Source organism: Lepus europaeus, chromosome 8 (genome assembly GCF_033115175.1).
Source record: "Lepus europaeus isolate LE1 chromosome 8, mLepTim1.pri, whole genome shotgun sequence".
NCBI lineage: Eukaryota > Metazoa > Chordata > Mammalia > Lagomorpha > Leporidae > Lepus > Lepus europaeus.
Genome location: NC_084834.1, coordinates 100,021,249 through 100,045,527, shown reverse-complemented (window position 1 = coordinate 100,045,527; position 24,279 = coordinate 100,021,249). Strand labels below are relative to the sequence as shown.

The following is a 24,279-nucleotide window of genomic DNA, read 5'->3' as shown; positions in this document are numbered from 1 at the left end:
CAGCTCTGGTCCCAATGGATAAATTAAAAACAAAACAAAACAAAAACAAAAACAAAACTTCCAATTCAGCTTCCTGCTAATGCATATGGGAAAGTATTGGAAGATGGCCCAAGTATCCACATGGGAGACCCACATGGAGTGCCAGACTCCAAGTTTCAGTCTGGCCCAGCCCTGACTGCTATGACCATTTGGGGAGTGAACCAGCAGATGGCAGATCTCTCTCTTCCTATCTCTCCCTTTCTGTAACTCTGCCTTTCAAATAAATAAATAAATAAATAAATAAATAAATCTTTTAAAGAAAGAATCTGATGGGGCCAGCGCTGTGGCCTAGCGGGTAAAGCCACCATCTGCAGTGCTGGCATCCCATATGGGCGCTGGTTTGAGTCCCAGAAGCTCTGCTTCCGATCCAGCTCTCTGCTATGTCCTGGGAAAGCAGTAGGAGATGACCCAAGTCCTTGGGCCCCTACACCCATGTGGGAGACCCAGAAAAAGCTCCTGGCTCCTGGCTTCAGATCAGCGCAGCTCCAGCCATTACAGCCAATTGGAGAGTGGATCAGCGTACGGAAGACCTCTCCCTCTCTCTCTCTCTCTGCCTCTCCTTCTCTCTCTGTGTAACTCTGACTTTCAAATAAATAAATAAATCTTAAAGAAAAAAAAGAATCTGCTTATGTACCTTCTTTTCCTTACTTTATTCCTCCTCTACCTCATCTGGATTTAGTAAAATAATTAATTTCATCACAAAATAAAATATTGCTCCTCAAAAGTTAAGATCCTTTTTGCAGTTTATATTCTTTGGCCTAGAATTTGTCCTTCTAGATCTCTTATTTTTTAATGATCAAAAACTTAGCAAAAATTTTTACACAAAAATACTGATTTAAACATTAATAGTGATAGTGGAGTGTTTTTGTTTTTTACATATTTTGAGTATAAGTTTTTTTTTTTTTATCAGATATGTGGCTTGCAAATATTTTCTTCCAGGATGTGGTTTGTCATCTCTTTCACTTCACCTGTCTTTCACAGAGCAGTCTTTAAAATGTTTATAAAGTCTAATTCAATCAGTTTTTTTCTTTCAGTAATCGTGCTATTGGTGTTATATGTAAAATCTCCTTTCCAGATCCAAAGTCACTTAGATTTTCTCCTATGTTCTCTCCTAGAATGATTTAGTTTTGTGTTTTACAGTTAGGTCTATGATATTTTGAATTAATTTTATGGGACATGTAAAGTAAGTATTGAGGTTCATTTTTCTGCATATAGATATTCAATTATCCTAGCACCATTTGTTACAAAGACTAATCTCTTGTTTTTAACATTGAATTCTCTCCTTGGGTATAGAATTTTGAGGCATAGTGGGTTAACCCACTGCCCACAATGCCAATATCCCATTTGAGTGCCTATTGGAGTCCTGGCTGCTGTACTTCCAATCCACCTTCCTGATAATGTGCCTGAGAAGGCAGAAAAAGATGGCCCAAGTGCTTGGGCTTCTGCCACCCACGTGGGAGACCCAGATGGAGTTTCAGGGTCTGGCCCAATCCCGGGCCATTCCAGCTATTTTGTGAGTAAATCAGTGGATAGAAGATCTCCTTCTCTGTCTCTGCCTTTCAAATAAATAAAATAAATCTCTAAAAAATGTATAAAGAATCTCACCTGGCCTCTCTGGGATTTAATTCCCTTATCTATAAAATGAGAGTACTAATAGTAATATCTATTTCATAAAATAAGTTAATGTACATTATCTCCTGTGACATTTTATTTGCACATAATTAAGTGCAATATCAGTACTTGTGTTAAAATCAAGTAAGATCTTCTAGAGTAATCTGTAGGAGAAATTCTTCCAAAATTCTTTTTTCTCATATTTTTACTGTTGCCTTGTTACACAAATTTGTTTCTTAGAACTTTTCTATTATCAAGTCTTTCCAAAGTCATCAAGTTATTTTCATATAACAAAAACCCTTTTTCCCCTTTCTTGTACACATATTTCATTAAAAGAATAAACAGATTTGGGGAAACAATGAACTCTTAAGTATAAAACTACTCGTGGGAGAAATGGCAGGCCCACGAGAGAACAGATTACCAGCCAAGCTTTCTGGGCACTATGGGAATCAGTCAACGTGTTTACCAAGGCCGTGGAAAGCAATGAGTTAGGTTACTTGATGACTTGGAAGGGAGTTAATAGGGTGTGTACTACAATTAGAACAGAGCATGTTTTGTTTGTCATTATCTGTAAGCCAGTTGTGTCTAGAACATGATTAAGTACGAATGGCACTGTCCTAAAAGGTTCAGCACTTTCAAATAAATATTTTTTTTTTATCTTTTGGCAATGGATATTCTATTTAGAACGTTACAATCTCCATGTGATACCAATTTAGTAAATTAAGTAAAATATTCCATTATCTTTTTAAATGTACTATAAAAATGGATGTAATAAATTGGGATGCTGTCAACAGGTTTCAAACATGAATTCTGGACCGGGGCTAAGAAGTGTCTCAGTCAGTGCTACCTCACATTCTGTAGTTTATAAAGCCAGCTCAAATCAGACAAAACATTACGGGATTCAAAAGGAAAAATCCTTAGTAAGTAACATACTTAAGCATGAATTGAGCGAGCTCACACTAATTTACTGGAAGCTAGATTATCTAAACCAGTTTTAATACCTCTCTGGATGTTCGCTTATTCACGTCTTCAGTCACTTGTGTCTGTAAACTCCACTCCCACGTCTTTAAATTCGGTTGAGCCAGTCAGAGAAAGAGGCCTATTCCTGATGAACAGGCTGCTGTGGGCATTTGGGGTGCGAATCAGTGGATGGAAGATCACTCTTCTCTCTCTACCATTCAAATTAAATGAAAATAAAAGATTTAAAACAATTTTATAAAAGATGCAATTTCAGAGGCCAGCACTGTGGCGTAGTAGGTTAAGCTTCTGCCTGAGGCATTGGCATCCCATATGGAAGCCAGTTGGAGTCCTGGCTTCTCCAGCTTCATATCTAGCTCCCTGCTTACAGCCTGGGAAAGCAATGGAAGATGGCACAAGTGCTTGGGCCCTGCACCCAGGTGGGAGACCTGGAAGAAGCTCCTGACTCCTGGCTTCAGCCTGGCGCAGCTCTGGGTGTTGTGGCCATTTGGGGAGTGAACCAGTGATTGGAAGATCTCTCTCTCTCTTTCTCTGTCTTTCCTCTCCCTGTCTGTAACTCTGCCTCTCAAATAAATAAATAAATCATAAAAAAAGCAATGTCTACTCAACTCCAATGAACCATGGCCATATAGAAATACGTGCCCAATAGGGCTTGATCGTCCTGCTGTTTTCAAAAGACAGAGATCTAGATTTTTTGGTTAATTAGTTGTTATTTACATTAAAAACATATTTGTGAACTAGTAGAATATTGGCACAGTATACTATCTCTGAGAAGTCATATTTCTCCTTATGCTGTGTGGTATGTGTGTGTGTGTGAGAGAGATCTGACAGCTGTCTGCTAGGCAGTTTGAACAACAAAAGGGCACTTTTGCAACTCACACTGAGGAGGATCAGACTATAGTACCTATGGCTTTTGAGACTGTTCTGCACTTCCTAGTGAGGTCTAATGGACAAAAGAAACTATCCCGTTGAGAGTTCTCATGCCATTCTTTTTTTTTTTTTTTTTTTTAAAGAGTTATAGAGATACACTTGAACTGGCACCTGCATGGGATGATAGCATCTCAGGGGGCGGCTTATCAAACTATGTGACAACGTTGCCCACTTCCCCCCAATATTGAATAGGTACTGTGTTGGAATAGATGTTACTCATGGGTAAGTAGATTCTTTCTAAATGTGGGGAAGGGTTTCAACAAAGACGGTATAGCACTTTACTTCGGAAATAAGTGGGAGGTGGGGTTCTTTAAGCACCAAGGTCAACTGTAAGAGCACCTGCTGAGAACTGTTTGACTTCTTTTGTTTCCTTTGGATTATGGTTATTGTTATTATTAGCATAGTGTTAAGTGTTTTTGCCAAAATAAACATTTCTCTTTGTTTATCCCACCTTTTCTTTTAAAGTCTGATTTAGCAATAGATTGTAATAGCCAGAGACCCAGCAGGAAACAGATGATAAACTCAAGGAATTTAGCTCAGGAGAGTTTCAAAGGAGGGTTATTTAAAGAGAGGTAGGCAGAGTTAATGGCATTGCTTACAAGGGTGTTGAAATAAATGTGAACCTTCAAATGTGTGAGCTACAGCCACACCTAAGGTCACAGAAACAAGGCATAAGAGATGACTTTGTGGCTTAGCAGGTTAAGCTACCATCTGCAATGCCAGTATCCCACATGAATGCTGGTTTGAGTCCTGGCTACTCCACTGTCTATCCCTGCTACAGCATCAGATGGTGGTCCAAGACTTGGATGGAGTTGGGGTTCCTTGCACCCACATGGGAGACCTGGAGTTCTTGGCTTTAGCCTGCCAGATTGGAGTGAATTAGCACATGGAAGATCTCTGAATCTGCGTCTGCAATTCTGCTTTTCAAGTAAATAAATGAGAGAGAGAGAGAGAGAGAGAGAGAGAGAGGAGAGAGAAAGAGGAAACAAGGTGGAGATGCACTGCCATGGAAACCAGGAAACCAGGTGACAGCTATAGAACAGGGGCCATCTGGCCAGGAGCTGGGAAGGCAATGGAAGATGATGCAAGTGATTGGGTCCCTGCCACCTGCATGGGAGGCTCGGGTAGAGTTCCAGGGCTGGATGGAAGATCCCTCTCTGTCTCTCTCCCTCTCTCTCTGTAATTCTGCCTTTGAAAATAAATAAAATAAATCTCAAAAAAAGATATTGAAAAAAAGAAACTTTTGTGAAATGGCTCTTTGACATAGTTTTTCTGTTGCCTCCCCTGCCCGTGATCTGACCCTCATCCTTTGAGGTTACCGGATGAGAGCAGGGTGCTGGGGGACATACTCGGTGTTGCTTTTCCTTTCATCCTGGTCCTGTGCCTTTCCAATGCTCTCACTGTCTTCAGTAGCAACAGCTCCTCCTCAGAGCCACATACCACCTCCTTGGGGGTGGCAGCACGTCCTCCAAATGCCCCACATGTACCTGAATCTCAGTGTGCATGGCTTGCAGTTAGTGGAGGCCTCCTGTTGTGCAGCCGCTACTTCCTGAATCAGTTCTGTGTGATGTACACATGATGATGAGTTGTGGTACCACTGCAAAAATCCCCATCCTCACTGTCAACAACGGAAGGCGTGTGGCCTCGCCCTACAGCAGTGTTGAGAACCAGGGTGTCTTCCTTCCCCTAAGGAGGGTTCAGGCCAGTAATGCATTCTTGTCTTTTCTTGAAGACGTACACGTTCTAGAGCATTTATGATGGTACAAATTAAGGAAAGGTAGGTGACCCATACATGTTTTAGGGCCTAGATTATCACAGTTTAAAATATATTTTATTAAGTAGTTTTTCTACACATTTACCTGTGCCCAATTGTTATTATTTTCATGAGGTCTTTGAAAAAATATATTCTTCTTCTAAATGCAGTCTATTTTTGTTGATAGCTCAGGCTGCTAATTACGTCCTCTCGTTGGACCCCTGGATTTCCCTTTGACCTGTTTTACTTACTAGGACATGGAGCTCTGCCATCTCTTCCCCGATGAGCCAAAAGAGCATCCTTTATTTGTCCATTAGATATCAACCTCTAACAATTATCCAGTTATTTATAATAAATTATCAAGATGTCACTGAGGAACTGCAGCGGAGAATCATGTGCAACAAAATCCCATTGTCTCTTTTTCAGGTGGGCAAACAAAGGCACTGAGCAGGGACATAACTTGCTGGGTTGACCATGCTGGGGAAGCCTGGTCTGCTCCTCTAACTTCCTGATGATTAAAGATCCTTCTACTCTGAGTCTCTTTTCTCCCCATCCTCCCATTCCCCTCACTTCTTCTCCACCTCTAACACTTACTAACTACAGGAAGAAGAAAAATGCTAGCCCAGCAGCAGCAACAGCAAAATCAGGTGATGGCTTAAAGTAGTTTTGACAAAGATAGGCTGCTACCATGCACAGGTGGATATTGGAGCATCTGAGCCCTGTCTAGTCCAGACCAAAATGAGGAAGAAGACATAATTCCCACATTTTCCTAAAAACCTCGGGCTCATTTCCTGACACAGAGTAAAGGAGGTGCTTGGAGATAAAGAGCGTATTAACTCATAAGGCTGGGACTTGGCAAAGAACCTAGCCTCAGACCTAATCTAAAAGAAAGACATGAGCTGAGAGGAATGCAATGACAAAATGTCAAGTTCACTTCTGTGTCTACAAAACAAAGCCACACAGTACAAAAGGAGGAAGCGTGTCACATCCTTCCAATGACTTAGAGCCTTCTCTGTGGGCTGTGCACACTTGTCTGTAAAAAGAAAAAGCCTTCCTCAGAGTTGCTCTGTTGATTATGTTACTTTTCTCAGGTGTGCAATGCTTTTTAGACATGCATTTCCTACTTTAGACAAATATTTCCAACAAGTTTGACCTCCTCATGCAGAAGAGATTAAAAAAACTAACTCTAATTAGTGTTGTGTTGGTGCTTGTCATTTATATGCTTGGCTTTGAAGATCAAAAAATAGTTTATACGTGCTTTCATGTTATTTACTTTCTCCCACACACTCTGATGTTATCTGGCCATTCTTGAATTTAAAACATCAGCATCAAAAATACTGAGTCATGGGTGTAAACACGTACAAACACCAGAGTTTCGGGATGGGAGTAAGGAGGGTGGAAGGTGCAATGGTCAGGTGTATGGCCTCCGAACTGAACACTGCCTTTGGCCTTAGGCAAGAAACTAACTTCCTGAGCCTCAGCTTCTTTATCTGCAAAATGAGAATTAAACATGACATTATACGTAAAGTGATTAGCAGAGTGTCCACACTGAAATATGTGTGTGATCTGTGTATCAGTCCTTAGGAACTTAAACTCTGAAGCCAGGTGTTCGGGGTCTGAATCCCAGCTTTACTCCCTATTAACAGAGCAAGTTACTGAACTTCTTAGTAACTCAGTTCAATATTTGTAAAATGAGAATAATTATAGCACATTCCTCAGAGGGGTTGTTGTGAAAATGTAGAAGTAAACTGCTTAGAAAAGTGCCTGGCACATCACACATGTTCAATAAGAACCAGTTAGTATTAATCTAAAATTGCACATTGCAGTACAGCAAACACATAGGGTCCTTGAGCATTTGAAACAAAGTTAGTTGTGTTTTTTTTTTAATATTTAGCTTATTTATTTGAAATGCAGGGTGATAGAAAGAGGGGGAGAGATGGCCGGCACCGTGGCTCAACAGGCTAATCCTTCGCCTAGCACGGGCACACCGGGTTCTAGTCCCGGTCGGGGCGCCGGATTCTGTCCCGGTTGCCCCTCTTCCAGGCCAGCTCTCTGCTGTGGCCCAGGAGTGCAGTGGAGGATGGCCCAAGTGCTTGGGCCCTGCACCCGCATGGGAGACCAGGAGAAGCACCTGGCTCCTGCCTTCGGATCAGCGCAGTGCGCGGGCCGCAGCTCACAGGCCGCGGCGGCCATTGGTGGGTGAACCAACGGCAACAGGAAGACCTTTCTCTCTGTCTCTCTCTCTCACTGTCCACTCTGCCTGTCAAAAAGTTAAAAAAAAAAATAAAGAAAGAGGGGGAGAGATAAAGAAAAAGAGATCTTTCACCCTCTGGTTCACCCCCAAATGGCTGTAATGGCCAGATTGGGCTAGGCTGAAGCCAGGAGCCAGAATCTTCTTCTGGGTTTTCCACGTGGGTAGCAGGGACCTACGTACTTGGGTCTTCCACTGCTTTCCCAGGTGCTCCACCATGGAGTTCGATTGGAAGTGGAACAGCTGGGACTTGAATTGGAAGCTGTGGCTTAACCTGCTACACCACAATACCAGCCTTAGTTAGTCCTAATTGTAATGTGATCCTAATTGTGATGTGCTTCAAATGCTTAAAAAAGTAAAATTTCTCAATTTTTTTATTTATTATATATGGAACTGCTAACATTTCAAACTCATTGAGTTAAATAAATTACTAAAGTTAATTTTACTTGCTTCTTTGTACTTTGAAAGGCAGAGTAGCATAGAGAGGGATAAATAGATCTTCCATCTGCTGGTTCACTCCCTAAATGGCCACAATGGCAAGAGTAGCCCAGGTTAAAGCCAGGAGCCAGCAACTCTACCCTGGTCTTCCATGTGGGTGGCAGGGGCCCAAGTACAAGGGCACATTAGTAGGAAGCTGGATCAGAAGCCTTGCAGTGTGAACACAAACTGGCACTCCCATATGGGATCATGGGGTGCTCACACTGCAAGTGGCAGCTTAACCTTTGGTACCACAACACTCACCCCTCTTTCTACCTTTTTTTTTAATTTTTTTTTTTTTTTGACAGGCAGAGTGGACAGTGAGAGAGAGAGACAGAGAGAAAGGTCTTCCTTTTGCCATTGGTTCACCCTCCAATGGCCGCCACGGTAGGCGCGCTGCGGCCGGCGCACTGCGCTGATCCGATGGCAGGAGCCAGGTGCTTCTCCTGGTCTCCCATGGGGTGCAGGGCCCAAGCACTTGGGCCATCCTCCACTGCACTCCCTAGCCACAGCAGAGAGCTGGCCTGGAAGAGGGGCAACCGGGACAGGATCGGTGTCCCGACCGGGACTAGAACCCGGTATGCCGGCGCCGCAAGGCGGAGGATTAGCCTATTGAGCCACGGCGCCAGCCTCTACCTTTTTTTTTAATTATTTATTTGAAAATCAGAATTACAGAGAGGGTGAGGCAGAGGCAGAGAGAGAGAGAAAGGGATCTTCCATCTGCTAGTTCACTCCCCAAATAGCTGCAATGGCCAGAGTTGGGTCAATCCAAAGCCAGGAACCAGGAACTTCTTCTGGGTCTCCCACGTGGGTGAAGGGGCCCAAGCACATGGACCATATTTTGCTGCTTTCCTTGGCAATACCAGAGAGCTAGATTGGAAGTGGAACAGCCAGGATTCAAACTGGTGCCCAGATGGGATGCTGGCATCGCAGGCAGCAACTTTATCTGCTATACCAGAGTGCTAGCCCCTCCTTCTACCTTTTAAAAAAAAAAAAAGATTTATTTATTTGAAATACAGTCTGTTTGTCTTTCTGTCTGTCTCTCACTCACACACACAGGAGAGGGAGCAAGAGGGAGAGCATGCGATTGATAGTTCTTCCCTCTGCCGGTTCACTTCCCAAATGACTGCAACAACCAGGCCTGTGCCAGACTGAAGTCCAGGAACCAGGAACTCTATTGTGATTTCCCACGTGGGTGACAGAGATCCAGGTATCTGGGCCATCATCTGCTACTTCCCATTCCTATCAGCAGGAAACTGGATTAGAAGTGGAGGAGCTAGGACTTGAACCAGATGCTCCAATACAAGGGTATTTTGGGTATACTTTTCATCATCCAAAGCTTTTGTTAACCTTGAAACTACTCTGGGACCTTAGAATTGAATTCTCCGGCCTGAATGTTTCAGTCTTTCATTTGCCAAATTGCAGTTCAATGAGAACAACTGCTCATGCCAGGTCACTGACTATAGTATGGATGGATATTCTTTAGATCAACCTTCCATTCAATGGTTGACTCCCAAAATGATCTCAATGGACTGGGGTGTTCCAGGAGGAAGCCAGGAACCAGGAGCTTCTTCCAGGTCTCCTGCATGGATGCAGGGGCCCAAGGACTTGTGTCATCTTCTGCTGCTTTCCCAGGCACATTAGTAGGGAACTGGATTGGAAGTGGAACAGCCAGAACTCAAACTGGCACCCATATGGGATGCCAGTGCTGTAGGCTGTGGCTTAACCTGCTACACCACAACAGTGGCCCCAGAATCCACAATCCACATTTTAATAAGATTTTCAGGGGATTTGTAGTCACATGACTTTTAAAAAAAATTTTATTTATTTTTATTTTTTAAAATTTGTTGACAGGCAGAGTGGACAATGAGAGAGAGAGAAAGAGAGAAGGTCTTCCTTTGCCGTTGATTCACCCTCCAATGGCCGCTGCGGACGGCGCGCTGAGGCCAGCGCACTGTGCTGATCTGAAGGCAGGAGCCAGGTGCTTCTCCTGGTCTCCCATGCAGGTGCAGGGCCCAAGCACTTGGGCCATCCTCCACTGCACTCCCTGGCCACAGCAGAGAGCTGGCCTGAAAGAGGGGCAACCGGGACAGAATCCAGCGACCCAACCGGGACTAGAACCCAGTGTACTGGCGCTGCAGGCAGAGAATTAACTTATGACTTTTTAAAAAATTAAAAGGAAGACCTTTCTCTCTGTCTCTCTCTCACTGTCCACTCTGCCTGTCAAAAAATAAAAATAAAAATAAATAAATAAATTTTAAAAATTTGTTTATTTAAGAGAGAGAGAAAGAGATCTTCCATTCACTGGTTCACTCTCCAAATGGCTGCAGTGACTGGGACTGGGCTAGGTTGAAGAAAGGAGTAGTCTGGAACTCCATCCAAATCTCCCACATGGGTGCAGGAGCCCAAGCATTTAGGCCATTTTCTCCTGCCTTCTAAATTAGCAAGGAGCTGGACTGGAAAAGTCACCTTAGATTTTGAGAAAGGTGGCTCTAAGATGAGTTAGTTTCATCTAAAAGTTAAAAGTTACTGGGAAACTTTTAGCAATACAGTACACTCATTTGAGAACCATGTGACAAAGTTAGAAATTTTGTGAGCTGGCTGATTTTACGTTTGGTGGCTTGAAGTCAGCTACCGTGAGAATGTTTACAACATGGAAATTGGCAAATGCTGCCAATTCATATCTTTTACACAGTAGAATCAGATTTTAAACTTTTGCCAATATAGCACTGGACGGTTCTAAATCTCCTAATTCAGTCTGGAATTAAACTAGTCTCCCGGGGAGATGAAGAAGTTCTTGTATATGAGAAATAATATCCAGAGAGTTCCGACCTGCCACCCCCGAGGCTTACAACCTATGATTACAAAACCATTATTCTAGACAGTCAGTTCTATATGGAAACAAAAGCTGATTCGGAAGTAAGCACAAGAAGAAAAGGGAATCTAGGAGTTGGTAGGACTGAAAATCCAGACAGGCAGACAGGTTTTAGAAATTCTCCCGGCTGGCGCCCCGGCTCACTAGGCTAATCCTCCGCCTGCGACCCCGGCACCCCTGGTTCCAGTCCCAGTCGGGGCGCCGGATTCTGTCCCCGTTGCCCCTCTTCCAGTCCAGCTCTCTGCTGTGGCCCGGAAAGGCATTGGAGGATGGCTCAAGTGCTTGGGCCCCTGCGCCCGCATGGGAGACCAGAAGGAAGTACCTGGTTCCTGGCTTTGGATGGGTGCAGCCACTTAGTGGGTGAACCAACGGTAAAAGGAAGACCTTTCTCTCTGTCTCTCTCTCTCTCTCTGTCTAACTCTGCCTGTCAAAAAAAAAAAAAAAAAAAAAAAAAAAAAAAAAAAAGAAATTCTCCCAGGTAACAGGTAACAGCAGTTTGGGAACTGAAACGCAGTCATGGAAGAGCAGTTACTGTGTATAGAGTGAGAAGATAAGGGTGAGAATCATACCACATGGGAAGATTTGATAGCCTTTATTAAGTTGAGTGTAAAATTCTTGGACAAAACAACCTCTCTGAAAGTTTGTGTTAGGTGTGGAAGCAGAGGTTTCATAGAGAGTGGATTTCAAAGTATGGGCTCTGGGCCAGTACTTCAGCATCACTTTTTTTTTTTTTTAATGATTTATTTATTTGAAAGTCAGAGTTACAGAGAGGCAGAGACAGAGGCAGAGAGAGAATGATTTTCCATCTGCTGGTTTGCTCCCCAAATGGCTGCAATGGCTGGAGCTGGGCCCATTTGAAGCCAGAAGCCAGGAGCTTCTTCCGGGTCTCCCATGTGGTTGCAGGAGCCCAAGCACTTGGATCACCTTCTGCTGCTTTTCTCAGGTCCTAGCAGAGAGCTAGATCTGAAGTGGAGTAGCTGGGACTCAAGCCGGTTCCCATATGGGATGCCAGCACTGCAGGTGGCAGCTTTACCAGCTGTGCCTCAGCACCAGCCCCAACCTTTTTTTTTTTTTTTTTTTTCAAACTAGTTTATTTGAGAGACAGAGAGAGGAGAGAGACAGATAGACTGACGTACAGAAAGGACGTCTTTCTTCTGGTTCTTTTTCCAAATGCTCACAATTGCCAGGGCAGGGCCAGGCAGAACCCAGGAGCTGGGAGCCAGAAGTCAATTCAGGTCTTCCATGCTGAGAGCAGGGACCCAATTACTTGAACTATCACTGCTTCCTTCCAGGGTCAGCATCAGCAAGAGTTTGGAATTGGGAGCAGAGCTGGAACTTGAACCTAGGCACTCTAATATTCTATGTGTTGTCTTAACTGGTGTCTTCATTGCTAGACCAAATGCCTGCCTTGGAGTTCCTTATTTTTGTTCAGTAAGAGAATTCATTTAAACTTGAACCCCAAATGGGAAGTTACTCTTCTTGCTCAATTGGAAGACAGTTGAAGAAGGCAGAGAACACAGATTAAGAGACCTACAAGGGTGGACAAATATTTCAAATCTTTTCCCAATGCAATTAGCTGGGCAGGCTAGCAGTTGGCATTTTACCAACACCCCTGGAGCATCTAAACCTTCCCAGAAATCAACTTGAAAAAGCTGCATTTTAAAATGAACTTTGAGGAAGTGCACAAACACAGACTAAAGACTTTCTACAAATACTAGTAAGAGTTTTTACCTAGGAAAGCAACATCTAGCATGTATGAGGACTGAAGTGGGTCATATTCAGAAATAAGCAGAGCCAGAAGTTGTGGTGCAGTCGGTTAAACCTCCTCTTGGGATGCCCGCATTCCATACCAGAGTGCTGATTCATGTCCTGGAATCTCCAGTTCCTATCTAGTTTCTTGTTAATGCATCCCCAGAGGCAGGATCTGATGGGTTAAGTGCCATCCACGTGGTAGACCCAAGTGGATTTCCTAGCTCTGGTTTCAGCCTGGCTCAGCTGTCATTTGCAGGCATTTGGGGAGTGAACCAGCAAAGGGAAGATATGTCTGTCTGTCTGTCTGTCTGTCTTGATGCTGGTTTGCCTTTCAAGTAAGATGAGAGTGTTTAAATAGGGGTGGGGTTGTGGCACAGCAGACATGCCATATCAGAGCCCCAGCTGCTATGCTTTCAATCCAGCTCCCTGTTTTTTTAAGTGCTTTGGGCTACCCCCGTGGGAGAACAGGATTGAGTTCCTGGATCATGGCTTCAGCCTGGTCCAGTCCTAGCTGTTGTAAACATTTGGGGAATGAATCAGTGGATGGAAGCTATCTCTTTCTCTGTCACTCTGCTTCACAAAGAAATAATCAATAAATCTTTAAAAAAGAGAATAATACATGGATTTTTAAAAAGAGAAAGGAGCTGGTATTCAAAGAATGGATGCCAGAATAGCTATCCCATCTTTCTCTTTTGTTAAGTGCTCTCTCCAGTTCTTTAATGATGACACAATTAAATTTGTTTATTTTTAAAGATTTATTTATTTGTTATTTGAAAGGCAGAGTTAGAGAAAGCAGAGGCAGAGAGAGAGAGAGAGAGAGAGAGAGAGATCTTCTATCTGCTGGTTCACTCCCCAAATGGCTGGAATGGCCAGAGCCAGGCTGTTCTGAAGCCAGGAGCCAGAAGCTTCTTCCGGGTTTCCCATGTGGGTGCAGGGTCCCAAGGACTTGGACCATCTGCTTTCCCAGGCCATGGCAGAGAGCTGGATCAGAAGTGGAGCAGCCAGGACTCGAAACAGTGCCCATGTGGGATGCTGGCTCTGGATGGGATGCTGGATACAGGCAGCGGCTTTACCTGCTATGCCACAGTGCTGGTCCCACACAATTAAACTTAATAATGACAAATTTATTTATTGTGTGCTTTTTCTAGAAGCTACCTCATTATTGACCTGATAGCACAAATGAGGGAAGCAAAGTCTAGCGATTTCTAGTTATTTACTTACCCTAAGTCACATAACTAATTAGTGACCATACCAGAATCCAAACCCAGGCAGCTTGGCTCCAGAGCACTGCTTCTGTTTACTGAAGAGAAACTCATTGTGTAGTAAACATTTAAGAGACTCAGAGCTCCCATTTCAGAGTATGGATTTTTGTAGTTTCTATAGAGTCCTTTTGTAATTTTTATTAAGTCTCAAGCTAAAAAAAAAAAAAATCTTCACGTATTGTGTTATGCATGGGGACCCTGCATCAAGTTCTGGTGTTCAAAGGGGACAATCAGCCAAGTTATACCTGTAAAGGACAATATTTCAATGAGGCCACTACTGTAATCATATTACATGCAACTTCGAGTCAAATAATGTATGTTTAAATTCTCCTGCTAGGACAAGAGATATAAGAGTCCACAGATGTGAGGTGGGAGTGGTGGCTTATGTACAGTTAAGTCACTACTTGCAACATCAGCATCCTATAGTGGAGTGCTGGTTTGAGTCCTGGCTACTCCATTTCTGATCCAACTTTCCTCTAATGTGCTGCAGAAGGCATGGGAAGCTTGCCCAAGTACTTGGGCCCCTGCCATCCACATGGGAGACCCAGATGAAGCGCCAGGCTCCTGGCTTCAGCCTGGCCCAGCCCTGACCATTTTGGCCATTTGGGAAGTGAACCAGTGGATGGAAGATCCCACCCCTCCCCCTTAATCTCTTCCTCTCTGTGTAACTCTGCCTTCAAATAAAATAAATCTTTAAAAAAAAAAAGTTATCTACTGATACAGAACAAGAGATTGCAAACAGAAGGGACACGTTGAACAAAGTGATGGAGGTGAGAAACCCTGTGTGTGTTGGGGGTGGTTTTATTTAAACTGAGAAGTGATATAATCCGAGATCAGATGTGTTTTGGATAAACCACACCGACAGTTGTGACGTAATGGAAAGGACATTCAGCTTTTTTTTTTTTTTTTTTTCCCCTTTCAGAATAACTTGTGCGTAGGTCTCAGATCTGCCATTTTAAAGGGAAAAGTGTTACATAAACGTCAAGTACTGTATTATTATTCAATCGATCCTACGGGTGCAGCTTGCCAGCAGGGGGGAAATGTCGAGCGGACCAGTGAAACACTAACGGAAAACTTGATCCTGCGCTTCATTTAAAAAGGCAGTTTGTTCGCGAGTGGGACCCGTTTCTTGGCTGGTGGCGAAAAGCCTGGTGAATTCTTTAAAAAGTCTTCACTAACTGGGAACGTGGCAGAGAAAGGAAGCTCCATGGGATTCTGCAGGTTTTCTGTTTTTCAAGATTTTAGACTAGGTCTTAGGCGCTCTCGCAATAAAATTACCATTCTGAGTACACTTGCGGGATCAAACAAAATTGAGACGAAAGGATTAAAATAATTACAGCATCGCTAACACGCTCGTATTTTCCTAAAGTATTAAGTGAGCCTCGAACCGGAACCAAGAAGCAGAGTCTCCTAGCGCACGGAAGTCTCCTAGAGCACCGCCACGCCGGCAGTGAAGCTTAATTTATTCCCCTCCCCGTTCCTCTTGCTCCTTCTAACTCCTTCCCCCTTCGCCAATTCCAGAGCGGAACCCTTCTTTAATTGGTCCCAGTTGAAACGGAGGACCAAATTCCTCAGCACAATCCGGTGTGGCCAAAATGGCGGCGGCCATACGGTGCCTCGGCAGAGGTAAGGCAGTAAATGGTCTTGGGGAATACAGCTGTGGCTCGGTGTCTCTCGTTACAGCACAGCGGAAGTCGGATTTTCCTAGGCACGAGCGTGTCCCGGGTCGTCGAAATGCACCGTGCTTTTTCTGGGCTGTAGGGCTCCTGGGTCATTACTCCTTGGAAGCGACCTTACCTGGGGTTTCACTCCTTTCTGGAGCCTTGCAGTCTGAGAGAGGGGTGACAGGGAGTTATACCTTGACAGCCTTCCAGCCTGTGTGAGGAAGGCTAGGACGGGGTTCTGTCTCCGAAACGGAGGGGCTGGGCCCCGGGTTGGGGCGTGTGCTGACTGATGCGCCAAGTGCGTTCTGGTAACGGAAAGGAGGCTGGTGGACTTCGTGGCTTATGTCTCTACTCCGTTCGGTTTTCAGAGTTGCTTATTGGTGCTTCTGAATACAGCCTTGTGGGCGATGGCAGTCCTGAAACTTCCAGATGTCTAGTCTGGAGCAGTTTATCATTTGGAGGCTAATTCCGTCGAACTTCTTGATAGCCCTCTTTTTAGCAGTTAGTGAAGTCCAGTGTGTTAGGGTGAAAGCACTTTTTTGTAAAGGGCTTTTGTGTTTTATGTTTTGAGTTAACATAATTCTTAAGGTGGCGTCAGCAGCCAGCATCACTTCCCTTTGCAGAGGAAGAAATGGACTCAATTAGATCTGTGGCCAAATTCATGTAACTAGCAAGTGGAAGAGGAAGGGCTGTGTTGTGAAGGACTCCTAGGCCAGTGATTTCTCCAACACTGGATCACAATCTTCCCTTTGACTTTCTCACAGGAAAGCTCAGTGTCAAGACGAGCATCTTTTACGTGGGAAAGTTGCTGCTCAAAAGTTAGGGATCGGGGCCGGTGCTGTGGCGCAGTGTATTAAAACCCTGGCCTGAAGCGCCGGTTCTAGTCCCGGCTGCTCGTCTTCCGCTCCAGCTCTCTGCTATGGTCAGGGAAAGCAGTAGAAGATGGCCCAAGTCCTTGGGCCCCTGCACCCTCATGGGAAAGCTGTAGAAGATGGCCCAAGTCCTTAGGCCCCTGCACCCTCATGGGAGACCCGGAAGAAGCTCCTGGCTCCTGGCTTTGGATTGGTGCAGCTCATCTGTTGCAGCCATCTGGGGAGCGAATCAGCAGATGGAAGACCTCTCTCTCTCTCTCTCTCTCTACCTCTCTCTCTAGCTCTGTCTTTCTAATAAATAAAATAAATTTTTAAAAAAAGTTAGGGATGACAAGATAGCACTACAAACCTTGGGAACTACTGAATGAACAAATCAAGATGTGTGTGTGTGTGTGTGTGTGTATGATTTATTTATTCAAAAGGTGGAGTTACGGAGAGGCAGAGACAGGGAGAGAAAGAGAGGTCTTTTTTTTTTTTTTTTTTAAAGATTTATTTATTTGAAAGTCAGGAGTTACACAGAGAAGGAGAGGCAGAGAGGGAGAGATCTTCCATCCGCTGGTTCACTCCCCAAGTGGCTGCAACGGCTGGAACTGTGCCAATTCAAAGCCAGGAGCCAGGAGCTTCGCCATGTCTCTCACGAAGGTACAGGAGCCCAAGGACTGGGGACATCTTCCACTGCTTTCCCAGGCCATAGCATAGCTGGACTGGAAGTAGAGCAGCTGGGACTCAAACTGGCGCCCATATAGGATGCTGGCACTGCAGGCAGCAGCTTTACCCTCTGTGCCACAGCTCTGGCCCCTGAATATATATTTTGAAAGATTCATTTATTTTAATTGAAAGGCAGAACAACACAGAGGGAGTGAGAGAGAAAGTGAGAGAGATCTTCCATCCATTGATTCAGTCCTCAAATGGCCGTAAAGGCCAGGGTTGGGCCAGGGTTGGGCTCCAGGCTGAAGCCAGGAGCCTGGAACTCCATTTGGGTTTCTTGGGCATTCTGCTGCTGCTTTCCCAGGAAAGCCGGATCAGAAGCAGAGTAGCTGGGACTTGAATTGGTGCCCTGATGTGGGATGCCTGCATCACAAGCAGCTGCTTAACCTGCTGAACCACAACATCAGCCCCTCAAAGTGTATATTGGTACTGAAAGAAGATTAAAGGCATTATCTCCTTGTATAACGGAAATCCCATATTGGACAAAACCTAATAAACCAAGAAGACTTCTTAAGATTATCATTCCTGGGACCAGCATTGTGGCATAGAGGGTAAAGCTGCCACCTGCAACCCTGGCATTCCGTATGGGCACTGGTTGAAGTCCTGACTGCTCCATTTCTGATCCAGCTCCCTGCTAATGTGCTTGGGAAAGCAGTGGAACATGGCTCAAGTGCTTGGGCCCCTGTACTCATGTGGGAGACCTGGAAGAAGCTCCTGGCTTCTGGCTTTGGTCTGGCTCACCCCTGGCCATTACAGCCATTTGGTGAGTGAACCATCTGATGAAAGATCTCTCTGTCTCTCCCTTGCTCTCTCTCTGTAATAGTGCCTGTCAAATAAATAAAAATAAATCTTTAAAAACAAGATTGCCATTCCTTTCCCATGTTTTCTTCACCTCATGTTCTTCCTGTATTACCCTTCGTTACTTCTCACATTCCTCCTGTCCCCAGTCTCTTTCCTTGGAGTGTTCCAGGAGCCAGGATTCCATCCTTCCTTCTCATCTCTTGTGTGTTTAAATTCAGTCCTTTGGTGGGCTTGTCTCAAGTTTCATGGATTTTGACTCTTGGCTATCTCATGGTGGCTATCAAATTTATATGTACAGTTGGGACCTCTTTCTAGAAATCTGAGTACTTTAGATTTTGACTTGGACATTGTATTAGCATTTCACACATGTTTAAATAAAAAAATCATCATCATAGGATGCAACCTTCTCCATCTTACTTGATGGTGCCTCTATCCTTTCAGTTGCCCAGGCCAAAACCTCAGAATATCATTCACTCTTCTCTTTTTCTCATACTTCACATTAAATAGTTGGGAAATTCTGTTAGCTTTACCTTTAAGATAAACTCAGAATCTCAGTGGAGGATGGTCCAAGTGCTTGGGCCCTGCACCCGCATGGGAGACCAGGAGAAGCACCTGGCTCCTGGCTTCGGATCAGCGAGATCCGCTGGCCGCGGCAGCCATTGGAGGGTGAACCAATGGCAAAAAGGAAGACCTTTCTCTCTGTCTCTCTCTCTCTCACTATCCACTCTGCCTGTCAAAAAAATAAAAATAAAAAAAGATTTATTAAAAAAAAAAAAAGATAAACCCAGAATCTGATCTCTTGCTACTCCCCTGAAACCACCTTATTCCAAACCCCTACCATCTTTTATCTGGATTTCTCTATAGTTTACTCTCAAGTAGTGAAGTTGGTCCCTTAAGAACTTAAGTCAAATCTTGCCACTCTGTGCTCAGAACTCTGCAAAGCCACCCCGTTTTTCTTAGAATGGCTTATGAATGTGCAGTCACTTTGTTAGTCACTTTTGAGTGCTTCAGATGTAGCTCCTAGAAAGTGAGTGTGCTAAATACACACTGGAGGGCTATCGCAGTGGGTTAATGTCCTGGCCTGAAGCACCAACATCCCATATGGGCGCCAGTTCAAGACCTGGCTGCTCCACTTCCAATCCAGCTCTCTGGTGTGGCCTGGGAAAGCAGTAGAAGATGGCCCGAATCCTTGGGCCCCTGCACCCATGTGGGAGACCCAGAGGAAGCTCCTGGCTCCTGGCTTTGGATTGGCGCAGCTCTGGCCTTTGCGGCCAATTGGGGAGTGAACCATCGGATGGAAGACTTCTCTCTCTCTGCCTCTCCTCTCTCTGTGTAACTCTGACTTTCAAGTAAATAAATAAATCTTTTAAAAAAATAAATACACATTGGATTTTGAAGGCTTAGTAAAAAAGAAAACTCTTAGTATATTTTTCATTTGTTTATTTGAAAGGTAGAGTGACAGAGATAGAGATCTTCCATTTGCTGGTTCACTTTATATATTTTTTAAAGATTTATTTATTTATTTAAAAGGCAGAGTTACAGAGAGTCAGAGGCAGAGAGAGGAGAGAGAAATCTTCTATCTACTGGTTTACTCCCAAAATGGCCGCAGTGGCCGGAGCTGTGCCGATCCAAAGCCAGGAGCCAGGAGCTTCTTCTGGGTCTTCCGTGTGGGTGCAGGAGCCCAAAGATTTGGGCCATCCTCTACTGCTTTCGTAGGCCATAGCAGAGAGCTGGATCAGAAGTGGAGCAGCCGTGGCTCAAACCAGCGCCCCTGTGGGATGCTGGCACTGCGGGTGGTGGCTTTACCTGCTACACCACGGTATGGGCCTCTGGTTCACTTTCCATTGAACAACAACTGGGGCTGGGTCAGGCCAAAGCCCGGAGCCTGGAGCTCCATCCTGGTCTCCCACATGGGTGCCAGGGGCCCAAGCAATTGGAGTGTCGTTTGCTTTACTCTTAGGTGTATAAGTTGGACTGGAAGCAGAGTAGCTGGGACTTGAACTGGCACTCTGATATGGGTTGCCGGTATTAAAAGTGGTGGTTTAACCTACTGCACCACAAAGCTAGCCCCTACCTCAATATTTTTACATTGATACTGAAATGATAATATTTTGGGTTGTTAGCTGTAATAAAACCCATTACTTTTTATTATTAGTTATACTTTTTTCCTTTTATTGTTGTTCTTATAAACATTAACATTATATTTGTGCTGGGGGTACGTGTTGTGATAAAGCTAGTAAAACTGCTGCTTGGGATGCTCACATCCTTTATCAAAGTGATGGCTATTCTGCTTACAATCTAACTTCCTGCTAATGTGCTTGGGAAGGTGGCAGATGATGGCTCAAGTGCTTGAGTTCCTGCCACCCGTATGGGAAACTTGGATGGAGTTCTTGGCCCCTAAATTCAGCCTGGCCCAACTCCAGCTGCTGTGAGCACCTGGGAAGTGAACCAGCTGATGTAAGGTCTCTCTGTCTTTCCCTGTCTGTCACTGTGCCTTCCAGATAAATAAATAATAGATAAATAATTTTTAAATTGTGATTCACATTATACTTCTGTTGAGTAACGCTGGCCTGCAACATCATCAGGTGCCTGCCTTTTATCCACTTCACCCAGGTAACCTCTCTGACCTCTTCTCTAACTATTCTTTTTTTGTTTGTTTGTTTGTTTTGACAGGCAGAGTGGATAGTGAGAGAGAGAGAGACAGAGAGAAAAGGTCTTCCTTTTGCCATTGGTTCACCCTCCAATGGCCGCCGTGGTTGGCGCGCTGCGGCCAGCGCACCGCGCTGATCCGATGGCAGGAGCCTGGTCTCCCATGGGGTGCAGGGCCCAAGCACTTGGGCCATCCTCCACTGCACTCCCTGGCCACAGCAGAGAGCTGGCCCGGAAGAGGGGCAACCAGGACAGAATCCGGCGCCCCGACCGGGACTAGAACCTGGTGTGCCGGCGCCGCAAGGCGGAGGATTAGCCTGTTGAGCCACAGTGCCGGCTCCTCTCTAACTATTCGTTTCTGTCTGTACTCACTCTGTACTAGCCACATTGGTCTTCCTATTCGCTCCTGCTGTGAAATCTTTGGCCTGGACCATTTTTGCTATACATTTGCACAGCTAGCTTTTTCACTGCTTTCAATCCTTTGCTCAAATGTCACTTTTTAAAAATTAAATTTTTATTCTTTTATTTGAAAGAGTTAGAGAGAGAGAGAGTGAGAGAGAGAGAGCTCTTCCTTCTGCTGGTTCATCCCCAAATAGCTGCAGTGACCAGACCTGGGCCAGACTGAAGCCAGGAGCCAGGTTTCCCATGTGGATGCAGGGACTCAAGGACTTGTACCATCCTTTGCTGCTTTCTTAGGCACGTTAACAGGGAGGTGGATCGGAAGTAGAGCAGCTGGGACTTGAACCAGTGTTCATATGAGATGCCAGCGTCGCAGGCAGTGGTTTACTTCACTGTGCCAAAACACCAGCCCCTCACTGGTTTTTTAATGAGGCCTTCACTCTCTTAGTTAAAATTGAAATCATTTTAATCACTTTACTCCTAACTCAATCCTTTTACCTTCTAGTACCCCGCACCCCATATTATGTTTGTTCATGTTGTCTCTCCCCATGAAAATGTAAGCTCTATGAAGATAGGGATTTTTGTGTATTCACTGATGTGTCCTGAATGCTTAACATAGTGCTAGTACATATTTTACTGATTCATTCAGTGTTGAATGGATAAATAAATGGGTTATCAGAAAATGCCCTTTTCTGTTTGTTGTATAGTAGGAGATATATATGTATACATGTGTGTGTGTGTGTATGCATAAAAATAAATAAATTTTATTTGAAAGGCTGAGAGGCAGAGATAGATCATCCACCTGCTGCTTCATACCCCAAATTTCCTGCAATAGTTAGGGCCAGGCTGTGCCAAAGCCAGGAGCCTGGAACTCAGTCTGGGTCTCCCACAAGGGTGGCAGGAACCCAAGTACTTGAGCCATTATCTGCAGTCTCCCAGGGTGCGTGTTAGTAGGAAACTGGACTGGACGTGTGTAGCCAGGACTAGAACCAATAACTTCAGTATGGGATATGGATATCCCAAGTGGTGACTTAACAACTGTGATACATGTCTCCTATGAGATAATATTTAAAGTAATTTGAGGGGCTGGCGCCATGGCTCACTTGGTTAATCCTCTGCCTGTGGTGCCGGCATCCCATATGGGTGCTGAGTTCTAGTCCTGGTTGCTCCTCTTCCAGTCCAGCTCTCTGCTGTGGCTCAGGAAGGCAATGGAGGATAGCCCAAATGCTTGGGTGCTTGCACCCGTGTGGGAGACCAGGAAAAAGCACCTGGCTCCTGGCTTTGGATCAGTGTAGCTCTGGCCATAGTGGCCATTTGGGGAGTGAACCAACGGGAGGAAGACCTTTCTCTCTGTCTCTCTCTCTCTCACTGTCTATCTGTCAAATAATAATAATAATAATAAAAAGGTAATTTGAATCCAGTTTTTGCCCTTATCTGTTCAAATTCTGTTCACTCATTCAGCAGATAGTTATTGAATCACCACTTACCAAACACTGTGAGGTGTTAGGGAGACAATGATTAACAAGCTACATTGACTAACTCAAACCAGTGACCATGTGGAATGCCGGCACTGCAGGCGGTGGCTTCACCCCCTATGCTGTAGCACCAGCCCCGATAATTACTTCTTTAATTACAACTGTCCTAAGTGCTATGAGGGAAAAGTCCAAGATACTGTAAGAGTGTACATGAAAGGCATAATCTATTCTGAATCTTTGGGAATAACTGTTCTGAAGAAGTAACATTTAAATAGAGTCCCTGGAAGATAACTGGATTGCTCTGAATTAGCTGTGTGATAGGAAAGTGGTAGAGGAGAATGTCACCGATAAAAGTAATAGTCTATATGAAAATCCTATGGTGGTAAAGAATGGATATATTCATTCAGGTAAGAGGAGGTGGGTACATTTGAAGCATGGTGAGTGGGAAGGAGAGTGCTGTTAGAAGATGCTCAGTAGATGGGTTAAAAGTAGCTCATTGAGTACTAGGGTAATAATTTACATGTTCAAAGATCCAGGTTAAGCCATCCAGGTGCCCCCACCCCCCCCACCCCAAGATTTATGTATTTGAAAGCAGAGTCACAGAGAGGCAGCAGAGGCAGAGAGAGAGGTCTTCCATCCATTGGTTCACTCTTCAAATGGCTGGAGCTAGGCTGGTCTGAAGTCAGGAATCAGGAGCTTCTTCTGGGTCTACCACATGGGTGCAGGGGCCCAAGGACTTGGGCCAGGACTTGAACCCAGGCACCATGATATGGTATGTAGGCATTCTAGGTGATGTCCTAACAGCTAGATCAAATGCCCGGCCTCATTATTATACTTTTTAAAACTATGGTTAAGAATCACAAACTAGGGGCTGGCACTTCAGATATTTTGGCCACTTGGGGATGGAAGATTTCTTATTCTCTCTTCTTTGTCGTTTCTTCTCCGTTATTGTGCCTTTCAAATAAATAAACTAAATCTTAATAAAAACCTATAAAATATAGAATGTTTTTATTTTGAGAATACTGGTTTTTATATAATGATGATTTAATATTAACATTTTGTTTGTTTTTTTCTTTCAAGCCTTGATACATCATCAAAGGCCTAGTCCTTCCAAGATGGTTTATCAGACATCCCTTTATCCCTGTTCCATAAACATTCAAGTGCCCAATAGACATTTTGCTGCTGCTGCTACTAAGTAAGTATTTTATTTTTTCTTTTGTTACTTCATTTTCTACCAATTAAAATTAAAAATATTTACTTATTAATTTGAGAGAGATGGACACACAGAACTTCTGTACACTGGATTACTTCCTAAATGCCCACAATGGCTGTGGCTGGCCTGGGACTGAAGCTGGGATCTGGGGACTCAATCCAGGTCATCCGTGAGTGTGGCAGGAACCCAATTTCTTGGGCCATCACTGCTGCCTCCCAGGGTCTGCATCAATAGGAAGCTGGAGTGGGGAGCCAGAGCTAGGAATTGAACTCAGGAACTCTGGTATGGGATGCAGGCATCTTAGCTGCTAAGCTAACTACCTACTCCCTCATTTGTGGTGCAGCAGGTTAAGCCATAGCCTGTAGCACCAGCATCCTATATGGGCACAGGTTCAAGTCCTGGCTGTGCCACTTCTGACATATCTTCCTGCTAATGTGCCTGGGAAAGAAATGGAGAATGACCCAAGTACTTAGGCCTTTGTACCCACATGAGAGACCTGGAGGAAGCTCCTAGCTTTGGCCTGGGCCAGCCCTGGCCGTTTTGGCCATTTGGGGAGTGAACCAGTGGATG

The 24,279-nt window shown here is 44.5% G+C and overlaps 1 protein-coding gene across 1 annotated transcript in view; it reads left to right on the top strand.

The window, feature by feature from the left end:
• Positions 1–15,457: 15,457 nt before the first annotated feature.
• Positions 15,458–24,279, top strand: part of MRPL1 (mitochondrial ribosomal protein L1) — a 110,501-nt gene continuing 101,679 nt past the window's right edge. Inside the window, exons 1-2 of the mRNA XM_062199205.1 lie at positions 15,458–15,554; positions 23,577–23,691. Of these exons, the coding sequence (XP_062055189.1) occupies positions 15,524–15,554; positions 23,577–23,691 (146 nt within the window). The 5' untranslated portion in view covers positions 15,458–15,523. The remainder of the gene's footprint in view (positions 15,555–23,576; positions 23,692–24,279) is intronic.